A 15,832-nucleotide genomic window follows, 5' to 3' on the forward strand; every position below is an offset into this window, starting at 1 on the left:
CCAGGATTTAAAAATTCAGGAAACCTGTTACCTTTTGACAAACAACTTCGCTTACTAATCCTCCAGTTCAACAAAACTATTCTCCTGTATTCTATCATATTAGAAGTTTATATTCATAATTACTGCTATTGAATTAAACAATTCTTTCCAGAAGGACTTGACAATAGGGCAAGTCAAATTATGTCAGGAGGAATATACTAGTATAATAATATAATATAAGCTCTGTGTAAGATTATTTATTAAGTATGTAACTCTGAATCTTACTGACCTAAATATTACCAAAGAGTCCTTCTATACTAGTCTCTCCCACTCTGCAGACATGAGAGAAACCTCTTGTCTTGTTCCCATTGGGACTGAGTGTGAACGCTGAAACTGGAAGAGACCCCAAACTGTAGTTGAATTTTTGCAGTCTCACCCCTACTTTGTAGGATGATTCATGTGGCATGTGTGCATATTGTCTTCATTATTTCTGCATAATTTTACTGGTGTGTGCATGCCTGTAACCAAATACAGAAACATTTTCTGGATATGAGCAGATAATGAGCTACAAATAGATACAAATGACAACCAAATTGGAGCACTGTAGACATTGAGTGGATGGGGAGTGGTAAGTCTGCACTGCCTGAGTGTGTGTAGCACCAAGACCAAGACTCTATCAGTGAACTCTATCAGTGAAGCTTCAGATGTTACCAGTGTTTTATATTTGCCTGATTATAGTCGACAGCTTTTTTTGTGTATAATATGATGGACTGTGACTGCTGCAATAAACACACTTGTTGGATGTACAGTAACTAATCATAATATCAGGCAAGGGCAAGGATAGTGTTAATCAGCATAGCAAACAAAATGCTAATGGTGACACTAGAGGAACTGGAAAGATCCACAGTTCAAGTGAGAGAATCTGTTCACAGGACAACTATAAGTCATGCATTTCACAAATCTGGCCTATATGGAAAAGCGGTGAGAAGAAAGCCACAAGAAATCCCACTTGGAGTTTGCCACAAGCCATGTGAGAGACACAGCAAACATGTGGAAGAAGAACTCTGATCAGAGAGAGCAAATTTGAATTTTGTGGCCCTAGTTCAAAATACAGAAATCCAACACTGCACATCACCTCAAGCACACCATCCCCACAGTGAAACATAGTGGTGGCAGCATCATGCTATGGAGATGCTTTTCATCAGCAGGTACTGGGAAACTGCTCAGGATTGAGTGCAATACATGGCAATTCTTGAAGAAAACCTGTAATAGTCTGCAAGAGTCTTGAGACTGGGGCGGAAGTTCACCTTCCAGTAGAATAATGACCCTAAATATACAGCCAGAGCTACACTGGAACGGTTTAAGGCAAAGAATATTAATGTCTTACAATGACCCCAATTTAAGCCCAGACCTAAATCCAACTGAGAATCTGTAGTGAGACTTGAAAATTGCTGTTCACTGACTGTCTCCATCCAATCTGGCTGAGTATTAGCTATTTTTCCAAGACGAATGGGCAAAAATTGCAGACTCCAGATGTGCAAAGCTGGTAAAGACAAACCCCAAAAGAAAACGTGGTTCTACCAACTATTGACTCAGAATACTTTATATCCAATATAAATCTGCTTTTTTGTCTTAATTATTGTGTGTGTCACAACAAAAACATCCTGTGGAGTTTGAGGAGATGTGAAAGTTTAAAAAGTAAGAAGAAATTCTGTGGAAGCAACATTTGAGGGCAACAGCATTTCTCAACAGTGCATGGGCCAATTGATTCACAGCGTGCATGTGGCTGGGATGCCTACAGAATCGGAAAGGTCTGCAGTAAATCCTGAAGTATATCAAGACAGATGTACCTGAAATTTGACTGCACCTGACATTGATCATTGATCATGGGCAAGGGTGGCAACCTCATAGACGGCTGTTCAACCACATCAAGGTGTAATCCTGCTGGCAAACATTGTCAACTTGCTGTGCTTGAGTATCACCCAAAGGATTTTGAAGTCAAATGGAAAAAAGCTGAGCTAAACTTTCAGGATGTCTGTGCTAGACAGTTGCTGGCATCAGTCAGGCCTTCATCTGGACTAGACTAACATATTTTTAATGGGTCCAATAAACTATGAAATGAACCAGAGGAGGGTATAAAGACAAACATACTTTAATATTTTGGGAAAATAAGATCAAACGTATTGATCCTGTGGAGTAAAATTTGGATGATAATTATTGACAATGAATAATGTTATATAATGTAATATAATGTAATGTCTGCTAAAAGGGTACTTGATTGTTGACTATTATCTGCTGATGATAATCAAAACTGAGGGCATTATGTTAAAGGAAGAGATGTATGTTATGGTGCACTTACTGAGTGAACAAGCACATTTGTGATCTGATGAATATGAACTGAAAAGTATGTGATTAAATATACCACACACTTATATAATGTTTTTAAATGCAGTAAGAGAAGCAACTGAACAGTATTGAAATGACCTGTGCCTGTGGTGACCTCTCGCACTCAGAATAGTGCCAAAGATTAGAAGCCAGGTGCAGGTGTACGGACCTCAGCAGTATTTTGGGTATAACAGGGGACACACAGTTTTGCTGCCAGCAATAAAACTCTACTAAATTCAGCTGGATGACTTCTGGTGATATTTGATTTAATATTTTGAGACTCCAAAACTTTTTTCGAACAACGAAGTATTAGACATCCATTTACACCACAATCTCACACAGAGAAATTGTATATATTATACTTATTATAGCCTACAACATATAGTAACTGTAATATTCCAAACCAGACTACATTAGCTACATTTCCTACATTAACACAAAATAATAATGTTATGTTTAAGTCCATTTCACAAGGGTTTTTATCATGAAAATGCATTGGCTGGAGCATCTATTGCAGGTAGGCACTGCTGGCGGAGTGCAACAACGATGTCTTATGTTCCAGATGTTACAAAGGTATGTGTTTATCTTTTTTTCCAGAATTAACTTCTCTGATACAAGCATGAATCTTTGCACTTGAGCCAATAATATTGGCTAAGGGCAAAAATGTTTTTATTATTGTTTTAATTTTTCTCAGAACGTGACATTTATTTCAAGTGTGTGTGTGTCGGTGTGTGTGTGTGTGTGTACTGAGGGTGCCTCCATCTACCCTGTAACCACAAACCCAAACTGCCCCTCCTCCATCAGCTGATTACGGTAAATAATGTCAACGCTTGGCAGGAAGTGCATCTTGCGTCTAGCTGGAACATGAGGAGAAGAAACAGTTTTATACAGAGCTACTGGGACAACAAACTCATATTTTGACGGTAAAGTAACACATGTCTGACATGAAGTTATATAGCTATAACACACCACAGGCAATTGTGGTCGTAGTGTACTCCCTATTTTCTCTCGCACGGTATAGTTAGCTGCTAATGTTAGCAAACACGTTAGCTTAGTTTTATGAACGAAGTTGTTTTTGGCGTCGCTGTGCTAATATCATCATTTGTATTGTGACACAGATACTTGACTATTGAAGTACCTTTACGTGTATCCAGTTTGTAACACAGCCAATCTTTACTAGTAAAGAGTCGATAGTTAAGTCAGTGAAGCTTAGCTAGGTCCCGTTAGCTTCCTCACCAAACTTGATGAGGAACTCTTTCACATGAGTGCATCCTTTGTGCAAGGTGCTTATCATTTTTACGCTTCTCATGACCTTTTACGGATCTAAAAAAGTTCAACTCATAACTGCCAAAGTTACATATTCTAGGGTGTGTTTTTGCTGAAAAGAACTGTGGGGACTTACAGAGCAAATGGTTTCTTATGTTGAAATATTATTGGAAAAAGTGTAAGCTGTCATTTGGGACAAAAACCCAAATGAAGAATCGATGCATGGATTGATTTACAAAGAAATGATGTATTGTCTTATAGAGGTGTGTCTGCTGAGAACCCAAATGTCTGTAAATGTTGTGTTTTTAAACCCAATTTGGCATCTCACATCAGAACCTATCTGGCTGGCAGTAATGAATAGTTTGATACAAAACCTATGACACTGACCAAATATGTCTCAGTAGGACTCCACACATTGATGGTTATAATTTCACTTTCTTTTTGCAATCATGTGCCTTATTCAAAGCAATGCCACAAAGAACTAAACCTTTCCAAACTAATTTTCTCATATTTATCCTATAGAAAAACCATTGGGAGATGGACAGTCACAGAAGAAGCCGACCATGGGGAAAGCTAGTCAAAGTGGACTCAAGTGAAAGCGAAGTGCTGCTTTTCAACAGGGAGTGCACAGTTGGCCGAAAAAAGGGTAGGTTTGTTTCTTTATTTTACAGAGTGAATAGCATGGATAAATCTGATTTTAAAAACTCAGTTCACATTTTTATTCTCCTTTTAAAAATGTTAAAATGTGTTGATACCTATCAACAAAAGACAATCCCGTCTGTAACGCAGACATTGCTGTCTGGAGCCCTTAAAACCTCCCCCTTCAAAACACAAAGCCTTCTTTAGTGCACCAAACTTAGACAGCCTCTTGTGATGATAACAAAAGGCGTCCATTGAGAACATGTGTGCAGAATATTAAGTAGGTATTTTTTGTATGGGTTTTGCTTAAGAAAAGGTTAGGCCTATATTTCCCTATGTGCTTGCTTTGTTGTTGAGGGCTTGTGGGGATCTACTTTATTACAATGCAAAACGACTAGCCTTAATTGATTAGCTCATGACTGGGCAATAAAAGGTTTTAAATACATTAGAGTAAAACACAGTTTCAGGTGTTTGCAGTAGTTTGAGTTTAAATCGTTTAAGGAATCAGTGTAAAGTACTCTTCAGAATACCCTATTCAACTGAAAAAAGAATCAATTATGTCATGTCAGAGCCCATTTATGGAGCCAAATTAATGTGCATTATGTTAACTTTGTTGTTTTCATGCTATTTATTTCTGGTTGTCTTGGCAGGATGTGATCTGGCTTTTCCAGCCAACAAACTGGTCTCAGGGGAGCACTGCAAGATTTTCAAAGATGAAAGCTCAGGGCTTGTGTGGCTTGAAGACATGAGGTATGATCTATATTCACCCATCAATGAATTTTAACAGCAGTACAAATTGCTGCATTATCTGATGGACAGAGCTGAATAATATGTGTTATTAGGGGCATGAATAAATAAAACAAAAAGACATGTTTAAAAGATTCACATTTGAAAGAAATAGTAAGCTTGAATTTTTAGAGCTGTTTAAATATGTATTTGATTTGTATACATGTCCTTTTATAAAACCACTTATATTGTACAATGATGCAGTTGCATGTTTGTTTGTTTATAGCACTAATGGCACTGTGATCAACATGTCCAAAGTGGTCAAAAAGCAAACTCAAGTACTGCAGAATGGCGACGTCATCTACTTTGTATACAGGAAAAGTGAGCCAGAACAAAGTGAGTTTTTAATTTTGCTCGACTGTTTTTAATTTTCCTACCTCAATAAGATGTTTATATCAATTTATAGGAAGCAAAGATAAAATATGTTTTCTTGTTGCCCTGCAGACATTGCCTATGTTTACCACTCAATCACAGCGGAGCAAGCTATTTCACAAAATAGTTACTGTAAGTAGTCAGATAAAGGATAGGGTCATCATTTTTCAAGTCTGTCTTAAAACAACTGTTCATACTGGCTATTAAAATACCCCCCCAAATGTGCTTTCAATATAAGTGATGGGAGCCTAAAGCTACAGTGTGTCCACACAGTCATTTTGTGATGAAACTGCATTTAAAAATTTATCTGAAGCTTATATGAGGCTTCAGCAGTCTGTGTTATTCATATCAAATGGATATCTGCCACATTTACAGTCTTTTTAGCATCAAATTCCCTCTTTGTGTTTCCCTGTTGAGCTGTGGTGGAAATATTGTAACAAAAAGAGGGACTTGGGCACTAAAAAGACTGCACTGAAAGATATTTACTCGATTTGACTCATTGAACAGGAGGAGTAATTACAACAACAAAAAATCAGTTGTTATTCGAGCACCTAACTTAAATATTCAGACTTGAAAAAGTATGACTCTGTCCTTTAATTCATTATAACTCCTTTGTCGAGTTTTTGTCATGTAAACACTTCTATTACACAACTATAACATGTCTCACCATTAACCTTCCACCCTGTATCTGATCATCAGACATGGAGAGGTCAGCCATCAGTCCTGCTCCTGTTCCATCCTCAGATATGTCACTCTCTGTGGAGCCCGTCATGCTCACCAAGGCTCCTGATATAACTCAGGAGGAACCTCAGCCCTCTACGTCAACTTCCCACCTCTGTATTCGGAGTCCTATCACATCTGATCTTCTAGCAGCAAGAGCCGGTCCTGCCTCTGGTAAGTTCTCAGCTGACACACTGCTAAAGATGCATGATCCATTGTGGTGAGAGGAGGGATTTTTTCTTTTGGAATTTTAACAGTGTATCATTTGTTATTACTTGAAGTTGTCAGGTTTTATTTATTTGTGTACATGAACTGTTCATATTTTTGTGCACTTTCGGGAAGAGGTTACTCAATAGTGACCAGGGGTGTCTGTGAAATCGTGGCCTCAGTATTATTTCATTTTACTTTCTATTGTGTTTTGTGGTCCTGTGACAAGTGAGAATGTCAAGCTGTTGTAACAGAAAAGATATGTTTTCTTTTGTGGAGACTGTACACTTGTGAACTTGTTTCAGAGTGTATGAGGCAACTTAAATGAATAAATAAATCTCTTAGCAGCAAGAAGATGATTCTCACGGTTCTTTGTGATTTAACATAATACATGATGATTTATGGTTTGGTCATTTGTAAAGAACTAGTAACCATAGTGAAGGCTAAGTTGTCTTTTGATTGTAAATCCTAACAAACTGTTTTATTATACAAGCTAAAGGTGCTGCCATGACACAGGGAAAAGAGATGGAAAACCTGGAGCCAGAAAGCAAAAAGAGGAAAACTGGTGAGTTCACTTATTACCTCTGGGATAAATCCAGATTGGGATCTGGGATTTTTTCCGCAATCCCTCACATTAAATTTCATGCATAACAGGTCTTTACTCAGAGCTTTTGTTCTAACTCCAACACCCTCATTCAAACTCCAAGCCCAGAAATGCCAAAAAATAAGTGCACAGATTCAGCAAGAGTTTCAGCTTCATCTCAACTAAGCCAGTTGCTTTATGTCAGATTTCATCTCTTTTAGTCATAATCATCTTGCTCAGCTTTGCACCAACATAACTAGGATTTATTTATAAGCTCTCTAAACTTTTCCTGCTATGACTTTGGAGAAGATACCAAATGTTTCAAAAAGGCAAATGTTTCACATGAGGTTCATTTCTGTTCACAGATATAGATTATGATTTTGGCTTGCCACACACGTCCAGTAAAGAAATGGCGGGGTCAACTAAGGGAAGTCTTGGGAGTCTTGTGCCTAAACAACCAGTAGAAGGGACTAAAACTGACAAGATGGAGGAATCTCTGACTTGTATTATCTGCCAGGACCTACTCCACGACTGTGTCAGGTAAGAGTCTGTCATCTGTCAGATATCCAGAGTTAGGTGCTTGATCCCTACATGTGGTCTTACCCTAGTTTGAGTTGAATAATTTTTGCTTTAGCTTGCAGCCCTGTATGCACACCTTCTGTGCTGCCTGCTACTCAGGCTGGATGGAGCGCTCTTCTCTTTGCCCCACCTGCCGCTGCCCTGTGGAGAGGATCCGTAAGAACCATATCCTCAACAACCTGGTGGAGGCCTACCTCATTCAGCACCCAGGTTTGCACAGATAATCATCATTCTAATGGTACCTTTTCATCATGACACATTGGCACTAAATGGATGGAAATAATAGCCTTACATAAGTGTTTTTATTGGTAAGTTTAATAGGGTTCACAGCCCGAAAAGCCTTGCTCTATTTCATGTTGAGGCTGACATTGTGTTCGTGTGTGTGTTCCTGTTTTACAGAAAAGTGTCGCAGTGATGAGGATCTGAAGAGTATGGACAGCCGAAACAAGATCACTCAGGACATGTTGCAGCCAAAAGTTGAGCGCTACTTCTCTGATGAGGAGGGCAGTTCAGATTACCTCTTTGAGCTCTCTGACAATGACAGCGACTCCCCAGACTTCAGGTAGAAGTTTTGGCTTGGTGAAATGAATGTAAATAAAAGAGGACATGCACAAATCACAATGGAAACCATACATGTCATGATGCCAGCAGTGTTGGATGCGTTCTTTTTGCTTGTTTAGTGAACCAGTTCTCCATGTGATGATTTGTCATTGTGTGTTTTTTTTCTGTCTCCAGTCAGCTACTGTTGTGCAGACAGTGTCCTGGCTACAAGAAGGAGGTCAGTCAGATGCTGTTTGCTACAGGGTCAAATTATTGGGTCCCCAGTGTGCCAGTCCCACCGCCTATAACTCCTCCACCCAAACCGGCATCTGATGAAGGGTCTGCAAAGCCAACAGGGGAGCAGCCCTCAACGTCCTCAAATATCGCTTCAGGTGATTATTAGAAGAGCTAAGCTAGAAAGACTAGTAGCTGAAATGAATCTTTCTGCAAAGTGCAGGATGCATTGAGCTGTTTTAATCTTGATTCTAGTAAGCAACTATAAATGGAAAATGCAGTCCACATCAGTGCTCCTGTGAATTTCCTCCTGCCTGTCATGTCTAAAACCTTTCTCTTCTCCCTTCCTGTCTGCAGCTCCTCAGGAGTACCACTGCCCCCCTCAGGGCCGCCATCTAATCTGTACCTGCTGCCACCAGCCGATGCCAGACAGACGGACAGAGCTAAACAGCCCGCAGGTTATTGCTCAACAATGTGAGTGGTTACTGAGCTTGTTGCTAGCTGCAGCAGTGTAATGACTGCTGACTGAATGTGGTTGATTTAAATTCTACTGTTAGGGGAAGAAAACAACATACAGGCTGTGAAATATGAAAGGAGCTGATATAGGAAACTACATTTTATAGATAATACAAGCTAGCAAGTGCAGGTGCAACTTAAATAGTGCAAGGCCATAGACATATTTAATATATATATATATATATATATATATATATATATATATTTTTTTTTTTATTATTATTATTATTATTTTCTTTTTTTCTTTTTTCAGGTGTGCAATACTTGTAGAGTCACCTGATAGTGATTGTACAATCTAGCCAGCAGTTCACTTTTGTGTGGATTTATTGTTCCATTATCCCTCCCATATGTATAATGTGCTGTGTGATGGCAGGTGCGCTGTGCCAGCAACCCTTCTGTCATATGTACTGGGGCTGCCAGAGGATTGGCTGTCAAGGTTGCCTGGCTCGATTCAGTGGTATGTATCTGTTTCAGCTGAACTGCCTTCGGGGATATCCGCTGTTAGATTTATATCTGTGTAATACACTTCGATCAGTATGGGATTTTTTTTGTCTGTTACTAATATACTGTGCCTTTTTAATTGACGGGGTTCAGTCTAGAATAGTGTCTTAATGCAATATCTGTAACATTAATCATAGCTGGTCTCAAATTTAAAAGCACTCTGTGTTTCCAAAGATTTTTTATTCTCAGCAGGTTTTAAGAGGTCATTGAAATGTCTGCAAAATAAATTTAGGTTGCAGGCTTTCCTTTCACAACCAACAAAGAATACATTGATTCCACATTATGTACACATAATTAAACAAGAATCATACTTGAAGTATTCAACTTTAAGGTACGCTTTTGTTTTAATAATACACATTTGGGAGCGAGATGAAAGCTCCATATACAGTTCAGCAGTACTGCAGAGGTGACTTTGGCTTGTGAGGAAACTTTGCTTTGGCAGCTGAACTAAAATTAAACCCGATAAATTTTTGTAGCTCTCCTCCATAAAAGCACAGCCCTAAAAATCCTCTCTGTGATGAAGCTCCTTGGGTATTTATTTCTACTTATTTGAGTGTGAGAAGTATGCTGAAGGTTTTGGGGGAGGAATCCCCCATTTGTCTTACAGAACTCAATCTGACAGACAAATGTATGGATGGTGTGCTGAACAACAATAACTATGAGTCAGAGATTCTTCAGGTAAGAATGTTGAATGAAAGAAAATGTTCTAACAGTTGTCAACAGTTTTGGCCTTCAGTTTGTTATTTTTATACTAGAATGCATTATGTGTTTTTAATCAGTGGTGTAGGTCTGATTGGATATCAGCAAACATACTGACCTTAGCCATGAAGTGACCTACTGTATCCGCATTTAAAACAGCTTCTTTTTAAATGCAGTTATAAAATTCAATGTTTCCACTCTCATTTGCATTCCTTCAGTCACAGCAAGCTGAATGCAATCCACGGTTGCACAGCTACCCCTGACCTCCCGTTACCTTACATCAAAACAATTCCACTGAGTTGCATTCTGTGAGATATTCACATTTTTTCAGTTATGGAAAAAGAGAGCACTCATGTTGTATCAGTTTTCAGTAAAAGCAGATACCCAGAGTTGAGGTATTGGAGTTGTAGAAAAAAGTTGGATCGGTACATGTCTAGTTTTATCATGCTGGGTGATTGATTCAAATGGGCTGCCAAAAACATTTACATGACACTATAAGATACTTTGACTCTGTGGGCCAACAAACAGGTTTGTATGCCAAGTTTATATTCAAGTCAACTGTGCCATTAAAGTTCCTTTCCGCAAGCAATAAACTTTACTTAAAACTCGATGTCAAGACTGAACACTGAAAATGCTCGAAATACATGCCGAGACCTACTGACTGTGTTACTATCCTTTCATCAGAACTACCTGTCCTCCAGAGGGAAGTCATGGAGAGATCTGCTGCAAGAGGCTGTACAAGGTTTACAGCAGGGAAACTACTATTTGACAGGTGAGCCGTTAAATCACAAACCAAGGAACTTTAATCTCTATCCTAGTGCCTCACAGCAATGTTATGTAGCATGTAATGTTATGTTTTACACTGTCATCTGACAAGGATAAGTATACTCTGTCTTTCCTGATCCTGTCTCTGTCAGATTGTCGTATCTCTGCAAATACCATTGTGTGCTTCTGCTGCGGCCTGCAAACATTCAAGGAACTGGCCTACAAGTACAGACAGAACATCCCCCCGTCTGAGCTGCCAGGTCAGACAAACCATAACTTTTTTATTTCCGGAAAGGATTAAAGTTACAGGGTTAGGTGGGAAATAAAATATCCTCTGTGCTCCTGAGTTTAACTCTCTAAATCTCTCCAGACTGCATTTTAACCATTATGAAATTCCATGTGGTCTGTAATAGATATGGACATTCATCAGGACCAGCCAAAAGAGAGTACTGGTACCTACCTGCCTGTAGCTGACATTAAAACAGCTTATTTGATTATCTTACTTGTCTTTATTGTCAGTCCATTGTCATATTAGTTCCCTAAATAAGCCTATATGTGGATTTTAACATGTTTTTTCAGATTAGGAGAAACATTTTAGACTCTTCCATTCCCAGTCTTTCAATTTTACGCTGAGCTGATGAAATGCAGTAGAAGGAAAAGCTGCCCTTCCTGTAAAAAGAAATCACAGATGCATTTTAAAATACAAGGACATTGCTCCAGACTGGATTTAACTTACAGGAGGACCAGAAAATTTGCAGGAAGATTATTGTATTGAATTATTACTGGGGGGAGTGTGAACAATGACCCCCATACTCACTCTGTATTAAAATGAATGACCAGTGCAGGAAATGTTAACATCACCCCATCTCCCCTAGAGTAATAAATCCAGTGCGGATGGGGCCTAAGACTTTTTTTTGGACTGTTCATGTCATACACATGAGTTAACTTCATTCATTGTTCTCTCCTCAGCTGCTGTAACTTCTCGTCCTGACTGTTACTGGGGACGCAACTGTCGCACGCAGGTTAAGGCACACCATGCAGTGTAAGTCTTTTTACATAGGAAACACTACAGGAACTCATGTGCTCGGCTCAGATAGCCTATCTGTCTCCTAGTCGTTATGTGGCAGTTTGTAGTGGTGACAGTGACACCAGGGGATCTATAAAGGGGTCTGAGTTGATGAACCCTGAGATAGGAAACTCTTGAGTTTTCAGTTTGAGAACAGCCGATCAGTCAGTTCACTCTGAGTTAAACATAGGCGTGCTGAATGAAAATAGCCATCATCAATGCAGCTCCAATTCAAGGATTCACCATGGCAACAGGTAATTACAAGCAGAGCCTTAATTTTTATCCAGTGGAGCTACAAACATCAATGCATGATAAGACATATTTTATATATATCAGAGACATGTGACATCTGGTCCTGTAATAATTAGTTTGTTGGTGGTTTGTAGTTGAAAAAGCATCAAGGGTTCAAACTGAGAGTAAATGTTTAGACATCTGTTTGGATCTTGGCTCAACAGCATTTAGTTACTTCATTTCAACATTTTCAACAAATGTATTAAATTTAAACAGTGGAATGCTGTTAAGACATGTTAGGATTATACGCTGCCTAAACAAACTCACTTTAAGAAATTTAGTTTTAAAATTACAGGTGGACTACAATCCCGGTCACTGAAAAATATTGTTATATAATCCCCAATAATATGAACATATTTAAAAGACAGATCACCAGATTGTGTGCACAAAAGATTTAATTTTTTTCTGAGGTAACTTTTAGTTTGTCTTTGTGTAACAAATCGATCTCGGACCAGGATTGAGTCGAATATAGAAACTCAGGGTTTGTTGAAGTAAACTTGCCACTGAGCTGGTTAGCTTTAGTTACCACGGCAACTGACTGAGCCTAGGTTACCTCCCTTTCAGGAATGGAAAAACCTGAGTTTCGCTCATCTCAGGGTAACAAAATCAGTTTTCACTAAAGCCACTCTCTGGAACACACCCCACATCAACTCATATCCTCTCTGCAACACCGAAACTGCATCTTTGTTTACTTGTGGTTAAACATTATTGCGTTACTTTCAAATTTCAGTGCATTGCTTCTTACCATATGGGACAACAGTGCAACCCCACCTTGAGCAATGGTCAATTATGCATTTTCAAAGGCACCACCCATAGCATTAATAAAAAGCAAATTATTCATTTAAAATATAATTTATATATGAAATTCTAAATGTTAATATATATTAAATGGAATCACATTGACATATCTTTAGGTTTTGCATTATTAGTCACAGTTTTTTGTCTTACTTTCTTTTTTAACTTTTACTAAACAAATATACTTAGTTACACTATTTTGGACTGTTAAGTCACTCTGTTGACAAGCCACTTATATATCAGCATTATATTTTGGGTTTTATCCACTATAGTGTTTGCACTGTGGTGCCACTCAGCCATTGGGTTGTTGAGTCATACATTTTGTGATTGTTTCTGGCAGATGTGACATATGAGACACTGGGTAGCAGCCTTCCACATGCTGTTCATTAATTTTACCACTAGAGGGAGTCCTTTTATAAACTAAGGTCCAATTATTCATGTGTGGTGTTTGAAGAGCTTAGCAAGGTGCCTCATCATTTGGTCTCATCTCTTTGGTTTTGTGCTTTTTAAAATGCAACATTCATGTGATTTCTTTTTATTTTAATTTCAGGAAATTCAACCACATATGTGAGCAGACACGTTTCAAGAGTTGAGGGGAGCAGCATCTAACTGTCAAATATGTCAAATGAGCATCATGAATACTGGAGAGACACAATCGTGTAAGGTTTGCTTTGTACATTGTAGATAACTGTCTCACAGGTGCTCTGCTTCTTATGCAATAATCTAATGCAAAAAACACAATCAGTATCCATTGACAATACCTGACACAGGGCTGCATGAAATAATGCTATGCACATTATCATTCAAGTTTAAGTTTAATCAAGGTTCAGGTTGCTGTTTAAAGGTTAGAGTTGGGATTGCAGTTAACAGCAGCCATCATGTAAATTGGGATGCATTTGTCTGTTGCTGCTGCCTCTGTCACATCTATCAGTTAACCAGCTGCCACCTGTTAAATAAAACTGATGGCTCAGATGAAGAGCAAGTGAAGCAATCTCTATGTATTAAGGCCATTTATTATGCTTACACGTGTTTAAAAGCATGATTTTATATTAAATTCTCCTCCAGCCTTGCTCATGCAGTCTTACATTATATGTACTTTGTACTGTAACATATTAACAGTCTTATTTCAGAATCCAGGGCTTCCTACAATGAACATATCCATATTTGTTAGAAGTTTATGACAAATGCTAATGAAAAAGCACATTTTTACATATCATTAGAGTATAGAAAATGTATATAGTACAGAGTATTACAGTAAATGTAATACTCTTTAGCACAGTTTTGGGCCCAATACACAAACTGTTTCCAAGATCCACACATGCTAACTTTGAACAGCAGTAAAATGTGTAAATGTCTCACCTCATGAGTAACTTTTTCTTTTCCTGTTTTGCCTTGGCATTACTGTGTTCCCAGGCAAAGGGCAAAAGCCACATCAAAGCCCTACATATGTATGATTCATAATCCCATGTGATATTTGTGTAGGATTTTATGTCTGTGGGAAGGGGATCAATGTGTTGTAATACTGTCAGAGGGCACGGGGGCCTCTGTTGTATGCTTTGCTCCGGATAATCATCTCCAAGGTGATTAAAATAGTGCAAAAGGGATGCTTTCTCAGACCCTTGTAGTAAGGGCTTTGCTGTGATTAATTTTTATTCCATTTAGAGAAGAAAAACTAGACCGCACTCCAAATACGGTGAGGCTGTTGTTGAGTTTTCATATACAGCGTTGTGCGGGATCCACTTGCAGAACCAACGATTTAGGGAATGGTGCCAATACAAAACACAACTGTACTGTTGTGATTGTGTTGCAGTTATGTTATAATGTAGTTACCCGTGCAACAAAAAATGTCTAAGAAGTTGTTTTAGAAAGTATATAGTTTTTTTTTATTATAGTTTTGGAGATATTATTGGATGTTGGATTTTGTTAGTTTAAAATTGAAGTGAAATAGACTTTCTGTGGTTCCTCAGGTACACGAAGCTGCTGTTTTTGTTTGTAGAAATGCAGGTGAACCATGTCGAGTGGTTCGAAAAGTGCTGTGTGCATGTAAAAGCTGTCACCGAAACAGTCATGTCACACCCGACGACCTCCGTTTTATCTTTATGACTATCATCACCCAAGTGTCGAGAAGTCACGCCTACCCATCATGCGAAAAATGCAAAGCTTGTATTGACGTCTATAAACTCGTGACAAATCAGCCTTCAGTTTGTTTGATTTATTCAGCCTAGTTAGAACAACTAGTTTCAAGAGGCCTTATATATTGAATTACAAGAATGAAGTTACAGTTTGGATGTTTTGAGGGTTGTTTTTTTTTTTTTAATTTGTGGAATCACTATTATGTGATTGTGTAGAAAATGCTAGTGGGTTTGAAGAATAGTGGGAAGAAAATGTTAAAAATAAGTCTTAGCTGGCATCCAGTAAATTTTGTATGATTTCATGGCTTATTTTTCAAAGTTTATTGTGTTTTTCATTTGATTTAGCAGGATATGTACTGGAAATGTCTAAAATGTTTTGCTAGATGTGTTTAATGTTAAGCAACTATGAGAGGATGTTTGCACATAACTTGTCTCACACATATATAATGGCTTCCTTACTGTAAAGTCTACATGGTTATATACTCGGGCTTATAGTATCTGATTTTAAATGTATGAAGAGTTTCATTCCGAGATGAGGTATCCAGATGGAAAGAAGGTGTGCATCCTTGATAATGTAGAGAAATTGGTGTGTATTTGAATATACAGTATTAGTAATACTAGCCATAGTGAATATGGATACACTGAGTAGTGTTTTGGAATGTAGCTCTTCATGTTTTTTTTAGTGTTGGTGGCAATATTTATGATCCATTCTGGGACGGGGTTGTGAATGGGCACTTTCCAGGCCTCTGCGTGAGCTCCTGAGTTAATTTGTGGTGT

The 15,832-nt window shown here is 38.3% G+C and overlaps 1 protein-coding gene across 1 annotated transcript; it reads left to right on the forward strand.

Moving 5' to 3' along the window:
* The first annotated feature begins 3,199 nt into the window (after positions 1-3,199).
* chfr (checkpoint with forkhead and ring finger domains, E3 ubiquitin protein ligase) lies at positions 3,200-14,372 on the forward strand. Its single transcript, XM_053326199.1, has 18 exons — positions 3,200-3,287; positions 4,153-4,276; positions 4,920-5,019; positions 5,282-5,391; positions 5,500-5,559; positions 6,127-6,321; positions 6,848-6,919; positions 7,303-7,477; positions 7,572-7,726; positions 7,916-8,078; positions 8,252-8,448; positions 8,648-8,764; positions 9,180-9,263; positions 9,915-9,985; positions 10,691-10,778; positions 10,924-11,031; positions 11,741-11,813; positions 13,474-14,372. The coding sequence occupies exons 2-18, from the start codon at positions 4,168-4,170 to the stop codon at positions 13,514-13,516; spliced, it is 1,920 nt and encodes a 639-aa protein (XP_053182174.1). The 5' UTR covers positions 3,200-3,287; positions 4,153-4,167; the 3' UTR covers positions 13,517-14,372.
* The last annotated feature ends 1,460 nt before the right edge of the window (positions 14,373-15,832 follow it).

Source organism: Scomber japonicus, chromosome 9 (assembly GCF_027409825.1).
Source record: "Scomber japonicus isolate fScoJap1 chromosome 9, fScoJap1.pri, whole genome shotgun sequence".
NCBI lineage: Eukaryota > Metazoa > Chordata > Actinopteri > Scombriformes > Scombridae > Scomber > Scomber japonicus.